Raw genomic sequence first — 21,738 nt, forward strand, 5'->3', positions numbered from 1 at the left:
GAGTGGCACCATTTGGAGGGCTTCTCTGGAGAAGCCCGCCAAAAAGTGGAACAAAGGGCCCGACCTTGGTTGGAGTTACAGAGACAGACACGAACGCCATTTTAGAAAAGAGTTCTGGCGAAAAGACCCAACCGTTGATTTAATATTAAATAAATAAACCGGCGGTATCTTTAACATTGCACCAAAAAGTGGTGCGTTTAAAATCAATGGGAAAATCCCATAGGAAATATTCCGGGGGAATATTTTGTGTGGTAACCACTGCCACCAGCCAGAAATTCGACAAGGGGGGACTGGACAGTGCCCCCTTGAAAACAGACCCAGGGGCAATCGAATTAACCCCTTCCAGTACTTCCACAATGTGATGGTTTGTACTGGATCTGTTCACAATTTTGGACTAGTAAAGTCAATGGTGACTTTACATGCCCTGGGAGACAGTAGTCATTCCCAGGGTATGGAGTCTATGTTTGGGGGTAACTATGACACCCCTGTGTTACTGCACTTAGGGTGCTGTGTAACACAAATGAAAAACAGATGATACCCTATGGAGTAAAAGACCCCATAGCCCATAAGCACATACAAAGTCAAAGATATACCTCAAATCATGCCTAAGAGTGGGAGGAAAAGAGTCTCACTCTTAGCAGGAGAAAACAACAAACGCCAAAAATCCAGCAAAGCTACTGGGGGACTCACTAGGTTTGGGAAATTAGCCTTAAAAGAGAATTCTCCCTAACAGAAGGGCCTTGAATTGGTAGTGCTGCCCTTGGACTACGAATCTGGGAAACTTACGGTGTGCTTTTAGAATGGGGATGTGGGAGTAGGCATCCTCCAAGTCCAGCGACGATAGGAAGTCGCCTTCCTCCAGCTGTCCTAGCACGTGCTGGAGGGTGACTATCCGGAACTTCTGGACCTTGATGTACTTGTTTAAACGACGAAGGTCCAGGATGGGTCACCAACATCCGGTCTTCTTTCTTACGAGGAAGTATCGAGAGTATACTCCGGAGCACCGGAGCCTCTTTGGGACAAGCTCGATGGCTCCTTTCTTCAGCATCGCCCTTACTTCCAGCAGCAGTTGTGGGACGTGGTTTTCCTTCCTGGCTACGGGTGGAATGTGGTGACACTTCTTTAAAAACTGGAGAGTGTGCCCGCGGGCCAGGGCATCCAGCACCCATCGGTCAGTGAAGATGGACTCCCACAGGCTGACGAACTTCGCCAGTCAGCCTCCCACCGGGGGGCTCGGGTGGGGGCCCGACGCTACAACCGGTTCAGTCCTGCTTGGCAGCGGCCTTGCCGCCTTGGCCTCCTTGGCGACGACGACGAGCTCCTCCTGAGTTGCTGTGTCCTCTGTAGGCCTCCTGCGACGAGGAGCGGGCCGCCTGGCGGTACGTCGAGGGGCCGCCGCCGAATCCTTTGGAGGCACCTTGCTTGCCTCCGGAGTTCCGAAAGGGCGGCCGTCGTTGCTGCAAAACCCCCAAGGTCCGGGCAATCTCGGTGTCGGCCTTGATGGCCTACAGTGATTCGTCCACTGCCTTGCCAAACAGGTTATTCCTGTCGAAGGGCATGTCCAAAACTCTGGTTTGCATGTCCTGGTGGAAATCGGTTGCCTTGAGCCAACCACGCCGTCAAAGGCAAACACCGTTGCCCAACTGACGGAAGCCGGTGTCCTCAATGTCCGTGGCCACCATTATGGCATGGTCCGACACCACCTCACCTTCCTGCAGGATCTCCAGGGCTTCAGCCCTCTTGTCGTCCGGGAGGAAGTCCAGCAGAGGAGGTATCTTAAACCAAAGCTCCCTGTCGTAACGGGCCACTATCGCTAGGGCGCGGGCCGCTTTTATCGTCGTCGCCACCGACGAGATGACCCGTCGCCCCATGGTGTCCAGTTTCGTCCCCTCGCCGTCTGGGGGGGGAGGTTGAAGTCGAAGTCGTAGCCCCTGCCGACTTCTTCTTGGCCGCCGGCGAGACAACCAAATCCGGGGTCAGCTGCGCCCTAAGGCACAGAGGGGCGGAATCCGGGAACCGGTACTTCTGCTCGTACCGGTCTCTCTTGGCAGGGGTCATGGACGGGTTCTTCAAGAGCAATAGCCTCTCGTCCCAGATGTTGTCAAGTAACGGGACCAATAGGACTGTCTTCCTTTTGGCCTCACGCCGTTAATAGAGGAACCCTTCCTTCTTCTGTTCTTTGGGGCAGAGCTACTCCGAAGTCTCTGGTATGAAGTCTCTTCCTTTGAGTAGCTAGGACCCAATTGTGGAGTCCTCTTTACTACAACCTGCTGGTCAAAAAGCTATGGATGAAAGGCAGCTCAGAATGTTGTTCAAAGTTCCACATTCTCTCCCAGCAGCTCCTCTGACCAATCACTGCCCAAACTCTCTTGGATTGGGCCAATAACAGTTTCCTACATAATACTTGTTAAGGAAAATGTTTACTCCTTTATGATATACACCAAAAGGGCCTGACATTTACCTCACTCACACAATCCCTAGGGTATTAAAACCGGTTAAATCTACTGAACACCAAAGTACCCCTTGTGAATGCCATACATCCTCCTCTTGTCACCCTTCCCTAGTGATGAAACCTAACTTCTACGGAATTTGACAGACACAGGCATTATTAACATATACTTTAAATTGACAGTGCTGACATATATTGTGGGCGTCGGGATCAGGAAACTGTGTTTCACAGTGGCAAATCTAATATACTGTGGGCAAAGGAATCATGAAGATGTGCTTTTGCAGTGTAACTCCTGCCATGTATTGCGGGTTGAGGCAGCATGGAAATGCATTGTAAAATGTTCCTGTGTACTGTTGTTGATACATACTGATTGCAATAAAATACGATATTTTACCCATTTTATTTACAAATAATGTCACAATCTCTTCCTATTATTTCAAAAAGATTCTTGGGGGAGAATTCCCCAAACCCAAAGGTTGGTTTAGTCTCCCTCTCTATTTTCGATCGCTTGTACCAATTTGGGAGAAATAGTTACACCACTTTTGAAATATTTTTCTAGGAAGTAGAAGTGTGTTCTTGATGGTATCACTACATATTATCCCCACCAAAAATATCGCTGTATATATGGTCTTCTGGAACGGCCAGAGGCGATATTTTTGGGGGTGCTAATTTTTGTGGGTTTTGGGAGCGGGGGTGTCCCCCACTTCTTTAAAAATAATATAGGGGTTGCGGGTGTGTCCCCTGCAGGTTCCAAGCCTTAATATCTCCGCAAAAATATGGCAATAGTTTTGTATGGCAATATTTTTGCGGGGATATTAACACAAGAAACTGTTCTTGATAAGCAGTTAGGAATTCTATTTATTGTCCTCTTCCTTGAAACATATATTTTGCCAACATTATTTTTGGGCTGAATGGGGTGAGAAATCATACCTGTTTAAAGCCAAACAGTCAGACCCCTAAATGAACAAGTCATAAAAAACATAACAAATTGAAACACTGATCCCAAACGTTTGCCATTGTTGCATTCCGCAACTATGAACTCCACCTGCCCTAGGCATCTGCTGCCATGAACTGCATCTCTATCGATCTTGACTACGGAGCCCCTTGCTTAAAATTTGCCACTGCAACTTACCTTTTTTGCAACATTACAATTCCGTGCCATTTTCAGAAAGAGAGAGAGTAGATACCTTTGTGTATTTTAATGGATCCTCCAGTTCGTTGTTTTGGAATGTTGGTATGTCCTTTATGTCATGTTCTACAATACCACCTTTGTTTGGCACTTCACTCTCTGTAGCGAGGCGTTCCGAGTTTCTCAATCCATACATCTTTCAAAACAAAAAGAGAGATTTTAAAGCATGCACCAATTGTTTTGGGCTTCTATGTTGTACCAACATTTGAACTATATCTTGAAATAGGCACAACCATCATAACTTCTAAAATGGAAATATTGCTGCAGGTAACTTTGTAGGTGGATTGGCCTTTGAACCACATTTGCTTTGTTTGGCAGCAAAATCCTTCGTCAAAAAATTGATTTTAATTTCAGAGTATGATAAATGCCCATGCCACTGGCAGTAGCGTTCATGGCACAATTGGTAAATGAACAACCTTCCATATTGTTCCTCAGTTAATGAGCAACATTTAGGTCAAAAAGAGATTAAGGGCGGTAAAAAAAGGCATTTACCGGCATGGCGTTATTTGCGTCTCCGCCCTCGCAAGAGCCCGCAAATTGCAGACTATTACGAGTACGCGGACACGAGCATAGCAACATGCCGGTAATCGTCCTACCGCCATGTCGTAAAAGCCCCCAAAAAGTCCATTAACGGATTCGACGAAAGTGCTAATAGCACCTCCGCCTTCTTACTGCATGCAGCTAATAGCGGTCACCGCTAATTGCGGTCACCGTAGAAACGCGGATGCGGAAATAGCGTCATCGCACAGGAACGGGAAATAGTACGGCGGCCATCTTTAAAAACACAATCCATTGCCATCCTCCGTATCCAGGACACCTTTCCAGGAAACTCAGACAAAAATCCTTCCAGGACACCCTAAAGATGCCCAAGGCCCTAAAAAAATCTACAGAGCGGCAACGCAAGGAAAAATTCTGCAATGAGGAGCTCATAATGCTGACCGAGACACTAGCGGCAAATGCACATGTGGTCTTCAGCAACGACATGCGGCGGGAGACCATCCTCAAGAAGAAGGCCATCTGGGCAGAGGTTGCCAACAAGGTCAGCGCGGTGGGCACCACCACCCGCACAGTTAAATACTGTCGAAAGAGGTGGGACGACCTCCGGCTCCGTGTCAGGAACATACTGGCAGCAAACCGCAACCTGGCTATGGGCACAGCAGGAGGCAGCGAATCGCCTATTAAACTCTGTGAGTGGGAGGAGACATGTGCAACCACAATTGGAGTGGAATCCATAGAGGGAGTTGGAGAAATGGAGCATGGCGTGGCCACTTCGTCTGATGGAGGTGAGTGTATGTATCCAAAAATGCACAATGAAGTGTGAGGGGCCCCCCAATTATGTGTCCTTATTAATGCCGTAGATCCAGCCAAAACATACATGCATGCATCACCACATACATGTGCAACACAGACCCATTCATGCATGACCCACCCAACATCACCATTACCTGAATCCACAATAAAGAGGGCCAAATGCATAGAGCAGCATGACGTAATCATTCAGCATAAGGCAGGTCGAACCATAAATGATGAATATCCCCATTTCTCACCCCTACAGGATCACACGCTGAAAATGGGGAGCCACGCACTGCGACACCTGCTCCCCCATCCACCAAAAAACCCAGGAGAGATGCCACAAGGGACACCGCCACAGCCTCAAGGGGAAACCGGGAGGAGTGACCATGACCAGAGGGACAAAGGCAGCAGGAGCACCAGTTCCACGCAGCCTGAGGCCATGCCTGCTGCCACTGTAGCACCCAAGGTAGTGTGTCTCCCTGCAAGTGAAACCAGCATGGAGGGTACGCACTCTGCTGCCACCAGTTCAACTGGTGAGGCAGCAGCCACTGCCCCACATTCGGATGAGGAGGATGCACATGGCATTGTTGATCAAAGCCAGACCCCCAGACCAACACGCTCCATACTGGCAAGCCCAAGGTTGTCATCAGGTCCGAGTAGCCATGGAGGATCACCCACCCACACCCTGGAAGGGTCATGGAGCCCCCAGGTATTCTCACCTGATGCCACTGCCATGGATCAAGGCGCAGCAGTCATCCCACCAGCACCTACCATGCAACATGACCTCTCATCCATCATCCAGAGGCAGGCAGAGATCACTGGGCTAGTAGGGCAGCATGTGGCTGAGGCAGGCCGTCTGAGGGAGGACCTCTGTATGTATGCACGGAAGACAAGGGAGGGCATGGAGGCATGCACCAACAGGATCTGCAGTGAAATGGCCCAACTCAGGCAGGCCATGAACGGTATAGCTGACGTGATTGAGCGCCGATGCCCACTCACAACCCAGGATGAACCGGGCACCACCTCCTCTGGGAGTTCCCGGCAAACAAGCCCCCTACGCCAGCCTCTGCGCAACCTGAGGCGCACCACATCCCAACCACCAAATGGCGGAGGAGGCACTGACAATTAGGGCCAGCAAGGACTAGGTGGCACATGTGTAGAAGGACACGTTCACACCATGAGGCTCACATGGGGCTGTTGTGGGGGGAGGGGGATAAGTTTGTTCTTGGGAGTGTTGTGGGGGGAGTGGGGTAAGGGTGTTCTTGGGAGTGTTGTGGGGGGAGGGGGGTAAGGGTGTTCTTGGGAGTGTTGTGGGGGGAGGGGGGTAAAGTCGTTTGCACAGTTGGGGCCATGCACTTAATTATTGTCTTTTGTTCACAATACACTGTTGAAAAGTTGAAACACAGGCTTGGTATTCATCATTGTGTGTGTGTGTGTGTACTGTATTGGGGAGATGGTTCTTTGTGGCACTGACCACATGCATCAGGGCAGTAATACCCATCTGCATCAATAATAGTCATACCTTGGATGTCATGGAATCTGATACATCAGATGCTGACGCACATCGTGTCCCTCCTGGACATTGCCACTTGCATGTCCCTGCGGGCCTCTTGACCCATCCTCATCACCATCCACATCATCCTCATCTGGTGCTTGCATGTCAGGTGGCATAGGCACATTCCGTCTGATGAAAGTTTAGTCCGGCATCTCACATACCATGGTTATCTTCGGCACTTTGTCATGGCAGTACAGGAGAGCCTCACCCGGCACGCTTAGGCACCAGAGCTGTGTGTTGGAGAAGCCGAATGCCTGCTCCATCACGACGCAGGTACAGGTATATGCAATATTGTTGTCCTCTTCCTACTGGTTCTGTGGGTTCCATACAGGGGTTAGGTGCTACCTCTTCAGGGGATGGCCGGCTTTGCCTGTATGGGGTGAAGAATGGGTACATGTTACCGGCCACCCTGCTGTGGACTGTACATGTCACACATGTCTTCTTTGCATTGTGATTGGAAGTCACAACTGACAGCATGCATGCAGACAATCTGCGTGACTGCAATGTACAAAACTGGGCTCAAGCATGCAAATCAACATGCCCAAAACATGCCTCCGCAAGTAATGGAAATGTCCTGGCTGAGGCCAGGCTTCAGGTGTCCTTGGGCCCAGGCAAATTTGGTACCGCTATGCCAGTGTGCAGCCATTCCTACATCCATGTTGCTGTGCTGCGGGGCATCACTTCAGTGGTGCTATGGGTTTGTGGTCATGTGCCATGGCTAGGGGTGATTCCTTTGCATGCATTCTAGGGCACATTGCGGTAATGATGTTGTGCTGCCCAAATTCTGTATGACTGTCCTGAGGGCAAGATGATGATTTGCGTATTATGTGGTGTCGCATGATGTGAAATGTGGTTGTGGATGGATGTGTCATCTTTGAAATGTTGGAATGTATGCAATGTTGTGCAGCTTCACATTTCATGTGGGGTCTTATCAAGTACATTGTGAAGTCACCCAATGGACATTGAAGTACATCTGTATGACCATTTGTCCCACGCACGCCAGACAATTCACAGTTGGTGTATCGTTTTCTCCCCTCAAATCACACCGCCCTGTGCATGGCCTGCTACTCACCAAGTTGCCACGATCGTTGGCCAGCTTGTCGCTCCATGTTGCTTGGTATGGTTGAGTTCTGCAGGACCATTGAATCATGCGTTGATCCGGGATGTCTGGCACAACAATGTGTGATTATCTTGTTTGCATCACATGCCATTTGGAAAATGATTGGGTGTAAATATTTTCTGTTACTATGGACTACTTCATTGAGATGTAGGACCACCAATTCCACATGGGTACAGTTGCTGGCACCGATGCTATTTGGGATGTTTGCAAGTGAATAGATGCATATTTTGGTGTTTGCAATGTCCTGGGCAGTCCGTGGCAGGAATATGTGTTCATGTCCAAGCTTCAGGAGGGCATTGTGTACCTGGTTCGGCGTGCATGGGAATACTGGTTGTGAGATGCCATGCATCTGCCACACATTATGCTGCTACGAGCCTGTGGCCAGGGAGTGGAGCGCAGTCAACACCTGCACTAGAGGGGGGATTGCAGTTCTGATGTCTGTATGAGTCTCACTCTGTCGTCATGTATCTTCTCCACTACGATGGTGATGGTATCCCAGTGCAGACGGTACAGGGTTTGTATGTGCTAAGGTGTCTGGTTCAATGGACTGGCTTGGATCCTGGAGATTGGTGGCTGGCTCTGTGTTATTTCTGGGTGCCTTGGTGGTGCTTGCTGCGCCTGTCTTGCCCTACTCCTCCTCCTCCTCCTCCTGCGTCTCCTCTGTGCTGCCTGTTGTTGGTGCTGCTGCACTGCAATCATGTCCTCCAGCCCATGTAATGCGGGCAGTATTGGAAGCATTTTTGTGTGGGAAGGGGTGTGGTGTGCTCTTTAGTGCTGCCACAGTCTCCATCGCCTCCACCTGTGCTGGATGTGTCCACCTGTGGCAGGTGGAAACACTGCTCAGGTCTCTTAACGGTTGGTTCGCAATGCCGGTATTTGCGCCATGCCTGTAAGGGGTTTTTGGGTCTTTCCCATGCCGCTATTGCCATGTCCGCATACCTTGTGATGGGATGCTATTAGCGCCATGCCGCTATTTCCGACCTGGGGGTTGCGCGCCCACGGACTTGCCGTTATTAGTGGCACCGTACTTACCGGTGGCCCTAATAGCGACAAGTCCGGGTCGTAATTATATTGGGAATTTACCAGTACCGGTATTCGCGTACCGGTACCGTTATTCCCTTACCGCCGTCCGTGTAATGAGGCCCTAAATCTTTTTTGCATTTTTTCAACAAATGGCTTGGAAAAAAATAAGGGAATAACTGGAAGTACATTGTGTAGTGATTGGAATGTGAAAAGAGCACAACTAATATGGCAAGTAGTTAAAGAATGGGACTAATGGGAGATTAAAAGAACATTGTAAAGTAAAAGGGATTACAGCATGCCCTATTAGGCGGGGGTATTCCAAGACGGCACCCAGTGCTAGAGTGCAAATTGCTCTGCCGGATGGGGGCACACTGGGAATTAACACAGGATCCAGCATCTTTCTTCTGGAGGATGATTCAAATGGCAAGATCCAAAATCTTTTGTTTAAAAATCTACATTGAACTTTCAAGGGTAGGGTCTGTCCCGCGAGGGACATCAACTAACACCTAAAATACAAAGGATAACGCTGGTAGGGTATATATGAAATGAAAAATAAATAACACACAACAAATAATGGAGCTCCTTTTGCTATGGTCGTAATGTTTATTCAAAGTGGAAAAGTCATACGTAAGTCATTCACGCTTTTAATTCACGTCCTGCCATATTTTCATTCATTTGTATGGCAGAGAGGGGGGCGCAGATCGCAATTTACGATTCCATCTCCCTTACCTCTCCATCATAGAAATACTCCAGCATTTACAACAGCATGTCATTTTCATGCTGCCATAAATTCTGAGGATTCTTGCAGAATCTTTTGGCTTTTTGCACATGCTTGCAAACTCTGCCTGCCTTGCACATGGCAGAGTGCAAAGAGTGGCGTACAAGCATGCACGCCACCATATTACACTCACCTTTTGCACTATGCATTGCAAATGAGGAAAAACACGTAGCAGGAACCAGTTTACTCTAAAGTGTAATTGAAACAGGTCCCTGCCACGTAATTTACAAGGAACTTGAATATGAGCTCTGTGGCAACAGAATGTGCATGTGAAACGGGCAGAGCAGCATCACAGCCTGATTGGGAATATAATGTGGTGGCACCGCACATGAATGTAATTGGTTGGCAAATATCGGAAATCTCATAAGTGTGATTAATTCTATGGGACCCTCACCAAATCCCTGCCTAAAGTCTCCTCCAAGGTGGCCAGGGAAAAGCAGACGCTTCATGATCGTGACCTTGGGGGTGGTGCTCTGCGGGAGGATCTCCTCGGAGGATAAAAGGAGGATAAAAGGCTCAGGGAGGTGAGTGGGACCAATGGGTTAAGACACAATATTTACCTTCCTCTAATTACTTGTTGCCACAATAATCTAACTGTTACACTTGTAGAAACATATAAACGTGGGTAAAATCAGCTAAAGCTCCTGCGTTATAATAGTTAATGATACTCATTCTAAAGCCCCTAGAGCTTAATTCTTCCCCAACTCAAAAGGGGTTAATGGAAAGAAGTATGTGAATAATAATCGCCAAAAGCCTAGAACACCTTATTCCTCTTTACAAACCAGAATGGTCACTGAATTTTATGAAATTCCTTCAAAGAATCTTGTAGAAAATAGAATTCAAATCAGCAAGGAACAAAGAGCTCGAAAAGCTAGCTTTATTGCCAGGGACTTCAAGTCCCATAATTACCTCAGTACTGGGACGAGCAAGAGGGATGCAGAGGAACACTACTGTGGCAGTGATCTCCTAATTGGTGTAAATGACTGGAGGGGACTGCGAGGCTTAAAAAGCATCCTCAGGTGCAGGCATTAGAGAGAGCAGCAGAACAGTGGAAGAGGAAGAAGCAGACAGGGCCGTGATTGCAGCTGAGAGGGAAATCTGAGGCAAGGGAAGATGCCGGCACCACTGGAACGCCAGAAGCTGTGGTGGGTCCTGAGTGAGTCTTTGCCTGTGACTCTCCCTGTTTCATACGTTGCACAGTGGGAAGCGTGAGGAAGGGATGCTTGCCCAGTAAAATGTCATTGTGCAGGGTTTGGCACAGCGGGAAGCAGCAGTAGCGAGGGAAGAGTTCCCTTTTTGGAAGTTCCAGGTGGCTGGGTTGCACCTGGCCCTCCAAGAAGCAGAGGAGGCTCCATTCCTCAGTGGCATGAGCGGAGGAGGACAAGAGGAGGCTGTCCACCCGACCACGAGGAGCCACAAGTACCGAAGACCTGCGAACACCGCGCATAGCGTAATTGAGCATCTTACCTGGTGAGTTCACAGCATGCAAGTGACTCCGGAGTGCTCCATCTCTGTCCGCGTGCTCACGGCAGGCTGCTTCACTCGCGAGTGAGTGAAAGCAACTGTAGCAGTAACTTTAAATACCAAACTATATGAATATATACCATATATGAATCCAACACAAGTGGTGCCTGTTGAAACAAAGAACAAGTTACTTACCAACTGGTAACGTTCTTTCGATTGGATGTTCCTCCAACGTATTCCTCATCTTAGATGTATTCCATCCAGCTTTGCTGCTCTTCGGAAATTTTTTCGGCAGAGGGCGCCGTGCGTTGATGTCGTCGAGTCGATGGTCCCTCGAAGGCCTCCGTCGAGGGTGACGTCATCGGGTGTATAAGTAGCACGCGCGGCGCCCGTTGGCCTCTGTTTTTCCCCCTTTTTTTGCCTGTGATCTTGTACTGTGTAGCTTGTGCCGGCAGACAGGTATCAGCCTTGCGAAATTTGAGATGGCAATAACCCGGAAAAATCTACAGAGGGGTAGGTTGGGAGGGCGAGGAGGAATACGTTGGAGGAACATCCAATCGAAAGAACGTTACCAGTTGGTAAGTAACTTGTTCTTCGAGTGGATTGTGTCCTCCAACGTATTCCTCATCTTAGATAGACTCCCAAAGCAGTATTTTGCATACTGTCTCTGGAGGATGGGTCAGATTTTTTACCCCCAATGCCTTTAGATGGCGGAATAAAGCACTGCTTTTCCAAAAGTCAGCTCCCTAGACTGGGAAGCATCCAGGTTATAGAATTTTGAGAAGGTGTGTAGTGAAGACCAAGTTGCAGCTTTGCAAATGGACCTTATTGGAAAACCTCTTTGAAGGGCCGTGGAGGAGGCGATGCCTCTGGTGGAATGAGCCCTTAAACCTTCTGGTGGGCCTTTTTGTGCTAGTCTGTAGCATTCTGAAATGCAAAGTACGATCCAGCGTGAAATTGTCTGTTTTGTTACCGATTGACCCAGTTTCCTTCCTGTGTAGCCTATAAACAACTGGTTATCCACTCTAAGTCTAGAAAGTCTAGAGATGTAGTAAAAGCTTAAAGCTCTTTTTGGATCCAGTCTGTGTAATCTTAGAAGGATGAGGTGGAGGATAGAATGTGGGTAAAACAATTTTCTGACTTAAATGAAAATCAGATATTACTTTTGGTAAAAATGATGGTTTAACCCTCAATACAACTCTGTCCTTATGGAACACAGTATAGGGTGGCCCAGAAGACAGTGCCTGCAATTCACTCATTCTTCTTGCTGATGTTAGAGCAACTAAGAAGGCCGTTTTCCACATTAGTAATCTTAATGGACACGTGTGCATAGGCTCAAAAGGAGCACACATTAAGAATTCTAGGACTAAATTGAGATCCCAAATCGGTACTTGAAATGGGTGAGGAGGAAACACATTAGTGAGACCTTTTAAGAATTGTGCTATCAAAGGAATTTTGAAGTAGGAGCATTCTTCCGATGAGTGCTAGAAAATGGAAAGCGCCGCAAGGTAAACTTTTATTGTTCCGATATTTAGACCTCTATGTGCTAGGGTCAGAAGGAAAGATAGTTCTTCCGGAATAGAACCCAGAAAAGGATTGACATTCTTTTCTCTGCACCAGTTGCAAAACTTTTTCCAACAGCAACGGTATAGAGACTTTGTTGCTGGCTTTCTTGCAGAAAGCAACACCTCCATAGCATCATCTGGAAGGTTCCAATCCCTGTACCTCAGCCTTTCAGATACGAAGCATGAAGGTTGAGTGTTTTGACATCTGGATGGAGAACCTGACCTTCCATTTGAGGGAGAAGGTTCTCTCTCTGAGGAAGATGTACTGGAGGACAGATGGACATATCTAGAAGGTCCGGGTACCACGTTCTCCTGGCCCAATCCGGGGCAATTAGGATCATGCAGTTCCCGAAGCGTCTCAGCCTCCTGATGACCTGAGGAATGACGGGAATCCGAGGGAACGTGTACAATAGTGCGAAATTCCACTCCACCACGAACGTGTCCCCGAGGGCTCCTCTCGGGGGAAATTTCCTTGAGCAATACCTTTCGCATTTTCGGTTGGTACTGGTTGCGAATAGGTCTACCTGAGGGGTTCCCATTCGTGGGACACCGTGCTCTGCCTGCTCAGAGTATCTGCCGTCATATTCTCTTCCCCGGCTAGATGAATTGCCGTTAAAGAGATTCCCTCCTGAATCGCCCAATACCAGAGCTGCATTGCCTCTCTGCACAGAGGTAGTGACCACATGCCTCCTCTTTTGTTCAGGTATTGCATGGCCACTGTGTTGTCTGTCATTATCAGGACATTCTTTCCCCTGACAGATGGCAGGAAGGCCTTCAGCGCTAGTCTGATTGCCCTCAGCTCTAAAAGGTTGATGTGCAGTTTGAACTCCGATGGAGACCAACGACCATTGATTGTCAAATCGTTGGCATTAGCTCCCCACACCAGGAGTGAGGCGTCCGTCACTACTGTGATCTCTGGCCATGGCTGCCAAAAAGGTTCTCCTTTTAGGATGTTCTGTGTACAGGTCCACCATAGAAGGTCTTGTCTGACCTTGTTCGGAATCTGAAGAAGATCCGTCATTTGACCCGAGAACTGGGACCACTGAGTCTTTAGAGCCCATTGAAGGGATCTCATCCTCAAGCGTGCCTCTGGCACCAGGAAGATGCAGGATGACATGAGGCCGAGCAACCTTAAAAAGTCGTAAGCCTGAAGATTTTGGACATTTTGGAATTTGGAAACCATCTGAACAATGTCTTGAGCCCTCACCTTGGGAGGCGAGCTCTTTCCCAAGGATGTGTCTAGTACAGCTCGTATATACTGAAGCTGTTGGGAAGGTGTCATCTGTGACTTCTTGAAATTGAGGGAGAAGCCCAGTTTGTGGAGGAAGTGGCAGGTGACTTTCAGATGATCCAGTGCTTCTCGGCAGAACGCGCTCTGATCAACCAATCGTCCAGGTAGGGGTAGACATGAATCCCCCCTCTCGTGAGGTGTGCTGCCACCACTACCATTAACTTGGTGAAGACCCTCGGGCGGAGGTCAACCCGAATGGCAGGGCTCGAAACTGATAGTGTGAGTCGCCAACTACGAACCTCAGGTATTTTCTGTGTTTGAGATGAATTGGCACATGAATATAAGCATCCTGGAGGTCCAATGACACCAACCAGTCCTGAAGTTGAAGGGCCTGAAGGATTTGAGAAAGGGTAACCATCTTGAACTTGTCCTTCCTGAGGAACTTGTTCAAGTTCTTAAGTCCAAGATGGGTCTCAGTCCTCTGTCCTTTTTGGGGATCAAAAAATACAGGGAGTACCATCCCTTGTTCCTCTCTGCTGCAGGTACTGGTTCTATAGCACCTTTCTCAGCAGGGTTAAAACTTCCTGCTGTGGGAGCGGGTTTGAAGACTTCAACGGGTGTCTCCCTGGGGGATTGCTTTGAGGTTTCTTTAGAAAGGGAAGGCAGTAGCCTTGGGCTATTATTTCTAGAGCCCAAACATCTGAAGTAATGGCTCGCCATTCTTGCAGATTTTGAGACAGCCTGCCTCCTACAGGTGTTTTGTGATGCAAGTCCTCAAAGTGGTTTTGTGGCGGATGTTGCAGCTGCTGATGGCAGAGAGGCTGGCTTAGCACGTTTTCCTCGACCACCGCGAGTGGCCTTTTTTGGCCGCTTTGACTGGCCATTCCTCTCGCCTTTCCATTTGAGGTGTAATAACGATAGGATCGTCCCCTCCATGACTGCCCTTGCGCACGAAAAGGCTGAGGTTGCCTAATAGCAGCTCCTAAAGATTTGGCAGCTGCTTTTGAGGTCTGCAACCTCTCAAGGCTCTCGACAGCCTTTTTGCCAAAAAGGTGAGACCCGTCAAAAGGCCTGTTCAGAAGGCGGTTCTGTACGTCCGGTGCAAAACCCGACTTCCGTAACCACACAAATCTGCGCGTTACCGTGCTAGTACCCATGGACATGCTTACACTGTCCGCAGTGTCCAATCCAGATTGAAGGGATTCCTGCATGGCTTCCTTTCCATCTCTAACGATCGCTAGGAACCCTTCCCTTTCTTCCCCTTCTGGTATGTGCTCCACCGCCATTGCGATGCACTCCCACAGAGTGTATGAAAATTTTGCCAAGGCACATGTGGAGTTGGCAGATTTTAATGCCCTGCTCCTGGCTGAAAATACCTTCCGTGCCCAACCATCTACACGCTTATCGTCCCTGTCTGGAGGGATAGACAGGTAGGCAAGTTTGTTGGAAGCTGTGGCTGCCTGTATGACCAGACTCTCGGGAGTTGGATGTTTTGACAGATAGCCGGGGTCGCTACTGGCTGGGCGGTATTTTGATGTGAGGGACTTATTTACCGGAGGAATAGAATCCGGAGTTTCCCAATTCTTGGCCACCCTGTTTTGCAAGGCTACATGAAAAGGTAATACTGGGTCTTCAGTGGGACCATGGTCCAATATCTCTGTTAAATCATCTTGGACGAATTGGGCTGGTGGTTTAGCCCATCCCAAGTAATCTACCACCTTGGTCATTAACTGACGCTAAGATGGACTGGCATGCTCTCCTGGATCTGGTCTACCAAAGTCATTCTCAGGAGAAGTGTCAATGCCACTAGCATTGTGTAAAGACTCCACCAAATCCCTCATTCTGCTTTCCTCTGAGATCAAGCATTCTGGGACATTTGGGGTGCCATATTCCAACCCAAAAGGTACATTTTCCTCATCAGATCTCTCCTGTTCCTCAAAAATTGAGGTCAGGGATTTGAAAAACTCCTTCCTAGGGAGAGGCTTGAAAACCTTCTCTGGGAGAGGAGGAGGAAGAGGTGTAGTACCAGGCTCTGAGGAAATTATATGTTTTGTAACCTTCTCCTTCTCTTTTTCTGGCTTCCCTGGCTTGGCTGGAGCCTTTGGCGCCAAGGGTTTCGGCGTCAACGTCGATAAAGGTGTCAACGACATAGTGGTCGTCGACAGGGGCTGCTTCGAGGGCGTCGAGGCGGCCTTTGACGATTTTCCCTTCGAGGTGTGATAGGTCTCAGACGGCGTCGGTGACCTCGAGTGGTCGACTCAACTCGAGCGTTTTTCGCTCAGCGTCCTGGAAGGTTCCCTATGGTTCCTTTTTCGATCACCCGGGCTCATGGGCGTGCGGGTGTCGGAGCGATGACGCTCCCGGCCGGCTTCCGAAGAAGGCGCAGACTGAGGCTTCACCTTCTCAAACACCTCCATCATTTTGACCCTGAATGCTTCCCACTCTTCGGAAGACAAATGTTTCGTGGGGCATTTCATCCTTTTCGGAGACTCGTCTGACGACGAGGTGGAGGGAGACCTGTGGCGTCATTTCTTTGATTTTTTTGACGAAGACGACGAGCAATGAGAATCGCTTCGGGATCTCGATCGATGCCTTTCGCGTCGAGGAGATTTCTCCTCATGGGGTCTCGACTCGACGCTAGAGGCTTTTCGATCTTTTTTTTGACCTACCTGTAGCTTTCCTCTCCTTTCTCGTAAGGCCTTCCCCGTCATCGCCTGACACTTCGAACAGGCCTCCATGTCGTGGGCCTTCTCCGAGGCACCACAAACACTCACGGTGTGGGTCCGTGATCGACATTTTTGAGCCGCACTACTTGCACTTTTTGAATCCCGATCTCGGGGTCGTGGTCGGCGTCGAAGATGAGGACATATTTTCTTCTTTGTATATTATATTTCTTCACAGAACTCGAGGCGCGCAAAATGTCCGAAGCAACGTATACTGCGGAAAAACGGAACTGAGGCCAGCGGGCGCCGCACGTGCTACATATACACCCGATGATGTCGCCCTCGGCGGAGGCCTTCGAGGGACCATCGACTCGACGACATCGATGCACGGCGCCCTCTGCCGAAAAGATTTCCGAAGAGCAGCAAAGCTGGATGGAATACATCTAAGATGAGGAATACGTTGGAAGTCACAATCCACTCGAAATTACTGTATGAATAAGCGCATGAGAGTGTGAAAGCCCAAGAACCCCAGGGGAAAGCTATAATCAGTCCAAAAGATTTCAAGCAATACCCAAGTGAAGAGTATATTGCTGATCAGCAATATGAATATAACAAACAGTACTTAAGGCCAGAGGGGAATACTGAGAGTCTTAATGATTGTGAGACTTACTGCATATGTGCTATGAAACACAAATCTTCAGGTGCTAGAAACCTACATTTCCAAAGCCAAGACAGAGGAAACGTGAGACTATCTGTTGGCCCTTATTTGGTTAGTGGTACAGAGGGGAAAGAAAGGTGGCAAACAGGCTGACCTTCTGGAGAAGTTTATCCAGAGGGTAAAGAGCATAGTTGCTCAGAAGTCTTAAAGAGCACTAATGTGGTTTCTTGTTCTCTTGTTAAAGTTTGATGCTAAAGAAGCACAATTAAACTGTTGTTATTCTAAGCTGGAAGTTACCACTGAAGCACTTTTTCTGTTTTGTTGTTAAAGAGGTAGACGAGCAGGCAAGTATACCCGCAGGGCATAAAATGTTGCCCAAAAGAGCTTGGCAAAGGAATGAGCCAGGGAGTAGTTGATGCAAGTGCTGAACTGTGGTTCTAACAGAAACAATCATGTTGGTTGATGACATTGGAAGAATTGTCAAAGCTTGTTGAAGAAAAATTACAATTCTTTTTTAAACTAGAAATCGCAGTAAACCATCGTAACAAAGACATTTGTTGTTACTTCAAAGGTGAAACCTGTTCTTACTGCAAGAGAAGTTTGAATAATGTATTGCTTTTTTAAGCCAAAAATTGTGACTATTATCATAGCCGAGACATGTGTTGTTATTAGTTGCTTATTTGGAGAAGACATATGTGAAACCGTTCTTATTCCAGGAGGAGTGGGAACTTGTGATTTCTTGAGATATCCCGACAAAGACAATTGTTGTTGCTTACTGGGAGAAGACAAACGTGAAACAGTTCCTATTCCAGGAGGAGTGGAAACTTATGGCTTCTTGAGACACTTTATTGAAGCAACTGAACGTTATGTAATCAACCACCAGACCTCAATAATTGTATTGGATCTTTGTTTTAAACCGGATTGCCTGGTTTATTTGACCTGTGAAGAAAACCTTTGTTCCGATCTGGGGAAGAGAAACTCACTCAGGTTATAAGAAGAAACATTGACTATATTGTGGAACTGTATTATTTTCATGACCTGCCTTTTTCTCTCCCTTTTACTTAATTATTGGAGTGCCATCTAAGTTACGTGCTCACATCTGTTTTTTACAAATAGTGGTGTTTTAACTTAGACTTGTCTAATAATCCTTAAGGGAGGTGTGTATACTTTTCTGATGGTGTTTTAATTTATAGTGCTAGTGTATTTCCTAAAGTGTGTGTTAAATAAATAATTATATACTTTTGATACCAAGCTCTGGTCACTGTTTGCTTGCTCTACTGTGTTTTTAGCCCTATTGTGTATGCTCTGTATACTGCCCTACTCTTCTTGACAGAAGTCTGACTGCTCAGCCGCAGCTACCAGGTAAATCTGGGTGGTATAGACTGGTACCAATTGGGTTTACTGCTTACTCCTGTAGTCTTAATCTTTTTGCAGTGTTCCCCAAGGAAACTACACAGGATTGTGCCTAACACTGGTGTACAGAGGTGGGATTTGTATTGAGGATACATTATAGAGTGCTTCTGATACTTTAGTGCAACTAACCACAAAGTTTAGCAGTAGAACATTTTATTTTCTAACAAATCAGCTATGGAAAGTTACAGCCAGGAGTCTCTACTGCAAATACAGCTGATTGTTTAAGAGCCCTTTGTAGACATAAGAATCTCCCTGTAAAAGGCAAGACAATAGAATTGATAGAAAAATTGTTAGAAAACCAAAGTCTGGGTAGTAGTTCAGATGAGCCTACCTCCCCAGCAAATGTAGACAACAGTAATGAAGTTAATATGGATCAAAGTGTTGATAATATTGTTGAAGATTTCGAAGAGGAAAGTGAGACTAATGTAACTGTCCCCACTGGCCCTCTGCCTGCTCTAGCACTTCAAGCTGTGTCTACTGGACCTTTGTCAGGTCCCACATTAAGTCCTGCATTCATTGAACTAGAAAAAAATAGGCTTGAATTAGAGTTCAAAAGAATTAGTGCCCAATCTGAACAAAAGCACCAAGAACTAAGGCTCAGAGAAATGGAGCTCAAACATGAGCTAGAGATGAAGAAATTGTCTGTGGAAAATGCTTCTCTCCCCGGATCCTCTAGGAGTTCCAGTCCCAAAAGTGATTGTGGGTATGTATGAACCTAAGTTGGATGTGTTGGATTGGCTGGCTATGTTTGAGTATAATCATGGGCCCCAGGACATCACAGGGAATCAGTTGCTTCCTTGGTTGTTCTCTAGGCTCCCCCCTGTTGCATCTGATGTGGTAATGGAGTTGGGGGAGGTGGATAGGATGGACTATGAATGTGTGAAGCTAGCTTTAATAGTTAGATTTAGGAAGACCCCTTCCCAGTACCTTAAGAGGTTTAGGACCCTTAAAAAGCATGATGGTACCCCTTGGGCTACCTGGGTGAATGAAAGTTTGAAGAAGTTAGAGGGATGGATTAAGGGTTACAGAGTGACACTTATGAGGGAATGAGAAATCTTGTTATGTTGGAGTCAATTTATGATGCCTGCTCTCCTGAGCTCAGACAGCACTTAGCTGATTCAAAGGAAATAGATACTAGGAAGCTAGCTAAGGCTGCTGTCTTGTGGGTTGCCAACAGAGCTACTCACAAGGATTCAGGAGTCACTCAGAAAAAGGATGAGGGAAAGCAGCCACCAAAAGAGAATTCAGAGAATTCTAATACCTCTCATACCAAAGAGGGCCACAAACAACAAAATAACCAGGGTAAGCCACCAGGGAAACCCCATCAGGCTAGTGTACCTTCTGGTCCCAAACCAAAAGGAGGTCAGAACAAGCCACCATTCCAAAGAGCGTTTGGAACATGCTATGTCTGTAAGGCAACTGACCATGTCAAAGGAGATCCCAGATGTAAGGGTAGACCTGCAGGGATCAGCACAGTCTCCTTAGCCTTCACTCCTGAGGAGGAAGTACAAGTGGCTAGTGCTCACTTTGAAGTCTTTGCTGAAGAACCCTTGAGTCTTCAAGCAAGTGTATCCTTAGAGCCTATGGGTCTGGTTAGCAACCAGAATAGGGAAATCTATGACTGCCTACCAGAAAACTCTAAAATATATTACATGGACAGTGTTCTTGTGGCCAGCAGAACAGTAGTGGATGAAAGTTTTTTCAAACCTGAGGATGTTGCTAAGGCACCCAAAGGTCCCGCTAGAAATTCTGGAGGCCCTGTCCAGATGGTTCCTATTCTACCAGCCCTCATTCAGTGTAATAACATGACAGTGAAGATTCATGTCAGTGTTCAGACTGAGGTGCTTCGGAGAGTCATGTTGGGGAATGACCTAAGAACTTTAGGAGTAGTGTCCAGTACCCCCACGCCTCCCAGTATGGAGCAGCAGAACCTAACCAAATTGGCTAGAGAGACCACCTTCAGGGACCACTCTAAGCCTGTGGGAACCTCTACAGAGAACCCCACTACAAGTCCTGGTGTTAGTGAGTTGAACTCTAACCCAGGCAAATTTCAGGCTAAAATGTTAGGGAAATGGGAGCCCGAACCAAGCTCCATCATTGTTCCGCCAGTTTTAGAATCTCAGACTCCCCCTGCTTCTGAGGAAGAGGTGGATAGACCATCTGGACCCCTCTCTAGGCCTAAGAGAACTGGTAAGTGTTTCTGAATTGGCAAATACTGCTTTGTGGCATTTCAAACATTTTCCTGCTGCTGCCACTATTATCTCAGCATTGCAAGCTGTAAGGGGATCTTGCTGAGCACCGGCTGCTTCCTGGAGGAGGCAGAGCCTATCGGCAGTCACGTGACCAATCACGTGACTTTCTGCACTACAAAGCGCAGACCCAACCACCCGAGCGGCAAGTGTTGCTGAATTGGGAAATACTGCTTTGTGGCGTTTCGAACGTTTGCCTACTGCTGCCACTATTAGCTCAGCATTGCGAGCTGTAAGGGGCTCTTGCTGAGCACCGGCCGCTTCCTGGAGGAGGCAGAGCATATCGGCGGTCACGTGACCAATCACGTGACTTTCTGCGGTTTATAGTCATAATGTCGAAAAAAAATGTCGACAAATAAAAATGTCGAAAGAAAATGTAGAAAACAATAATGTCGACATCCTATACATATAATGTAGTCATTTTTTAGAAAAAAAAATGTCGACAAAAAAATGTCAATTAGAACTATCAACACCTCACCCAACACCCCCCTGCGACCCCCCCCCACACCCTCCCACCACCCTCTCACCCCTCATACTCAACACATTCTAATTATATATTTATTTATTTATTTATTTATTTTTTCAATAAATAAATAAACAAAAAGAGTATCATTTACTATGGGGGGGTTCCCGCCCAATCCCCCCTCACCCAACACCCCCCTGCCACCCCCCCACACCCCTCACCACCCTCTCACCCCTTATTCTCAACACATTCTAATTATATATTTATTTATTTATTCAATAATTAAATAAATAAAAAGAGTATCATTTACTATGGGGGTGTCCCCCGCAACCCCCCTCACCCAACACCTCCTGCCACCCCCCCACATCCCCACCACCCTCTCACCCCTCATACTCAACATATTTTAGTTATATATATATTTATTTATTTATTTATACAATAAATAGAACATTTTGAAAAAATATTGAAAAAATGTCGACATTATTTTTTTCAACATTTATTTTTCGAAATTTTGATTGTTGACATTTTTACTGTCGAAATTATGACTGACCACCACTTTCTGCACTACAAAACGCAGACCCAACCACCCTTGCGGCGTTAAGCCCGCTGGGGTAAAGGGCACTGG

The 21,738-nt window shown here is 47.3% G+C and overlaps 1 protein-coding gene across 10 annotated transcripts in view; it reads right to left on the reverse strand.

The window, feature by feature from the left end:
• Nucleotides 1–21,738, reverse strand: part of LOC138581369 (uncharacterized) — a 3,536,879-nt gene that overhangs the window by 3,015,261 nt on the left and 499,880 nt on the right. For all 10 annotated transcript variants that reach the window (XR_011304538.1, XR_011304537.1, XM_069652654.1 and 7 more), the window contains one exon: nucleotides 3,637–3,774. Coding sequence is in view for 8 of the 10 variants with exons in the window: in XM_069652654.1 (XP_069508755.1) it covers nucleotides 3,637–3,774 (138 nt within the window). In the remaining 2 variants the exon portion in view is untranslated. The remainder of the gene's footprint in view (nucleotides 1–3,636; nucleotides 3,775–21,738) is intronic.

Source organism: Ambystoma mexicanum, chromosome 3p (assembly GCF_040938575.1).
Source record: "Ambystoma mexicanum isolate Mex_15411 chromosome 3p, UKY_AmexF1_1, whole genome shotgun sequence".
In the NCBI taxonomy this organism is placed as follows: Eukaryota; Metazoa; Chordata; class Amphibia; order Caudata; family Ambystomatidae; genus Ambystoma; species Ambystoma mexicanum.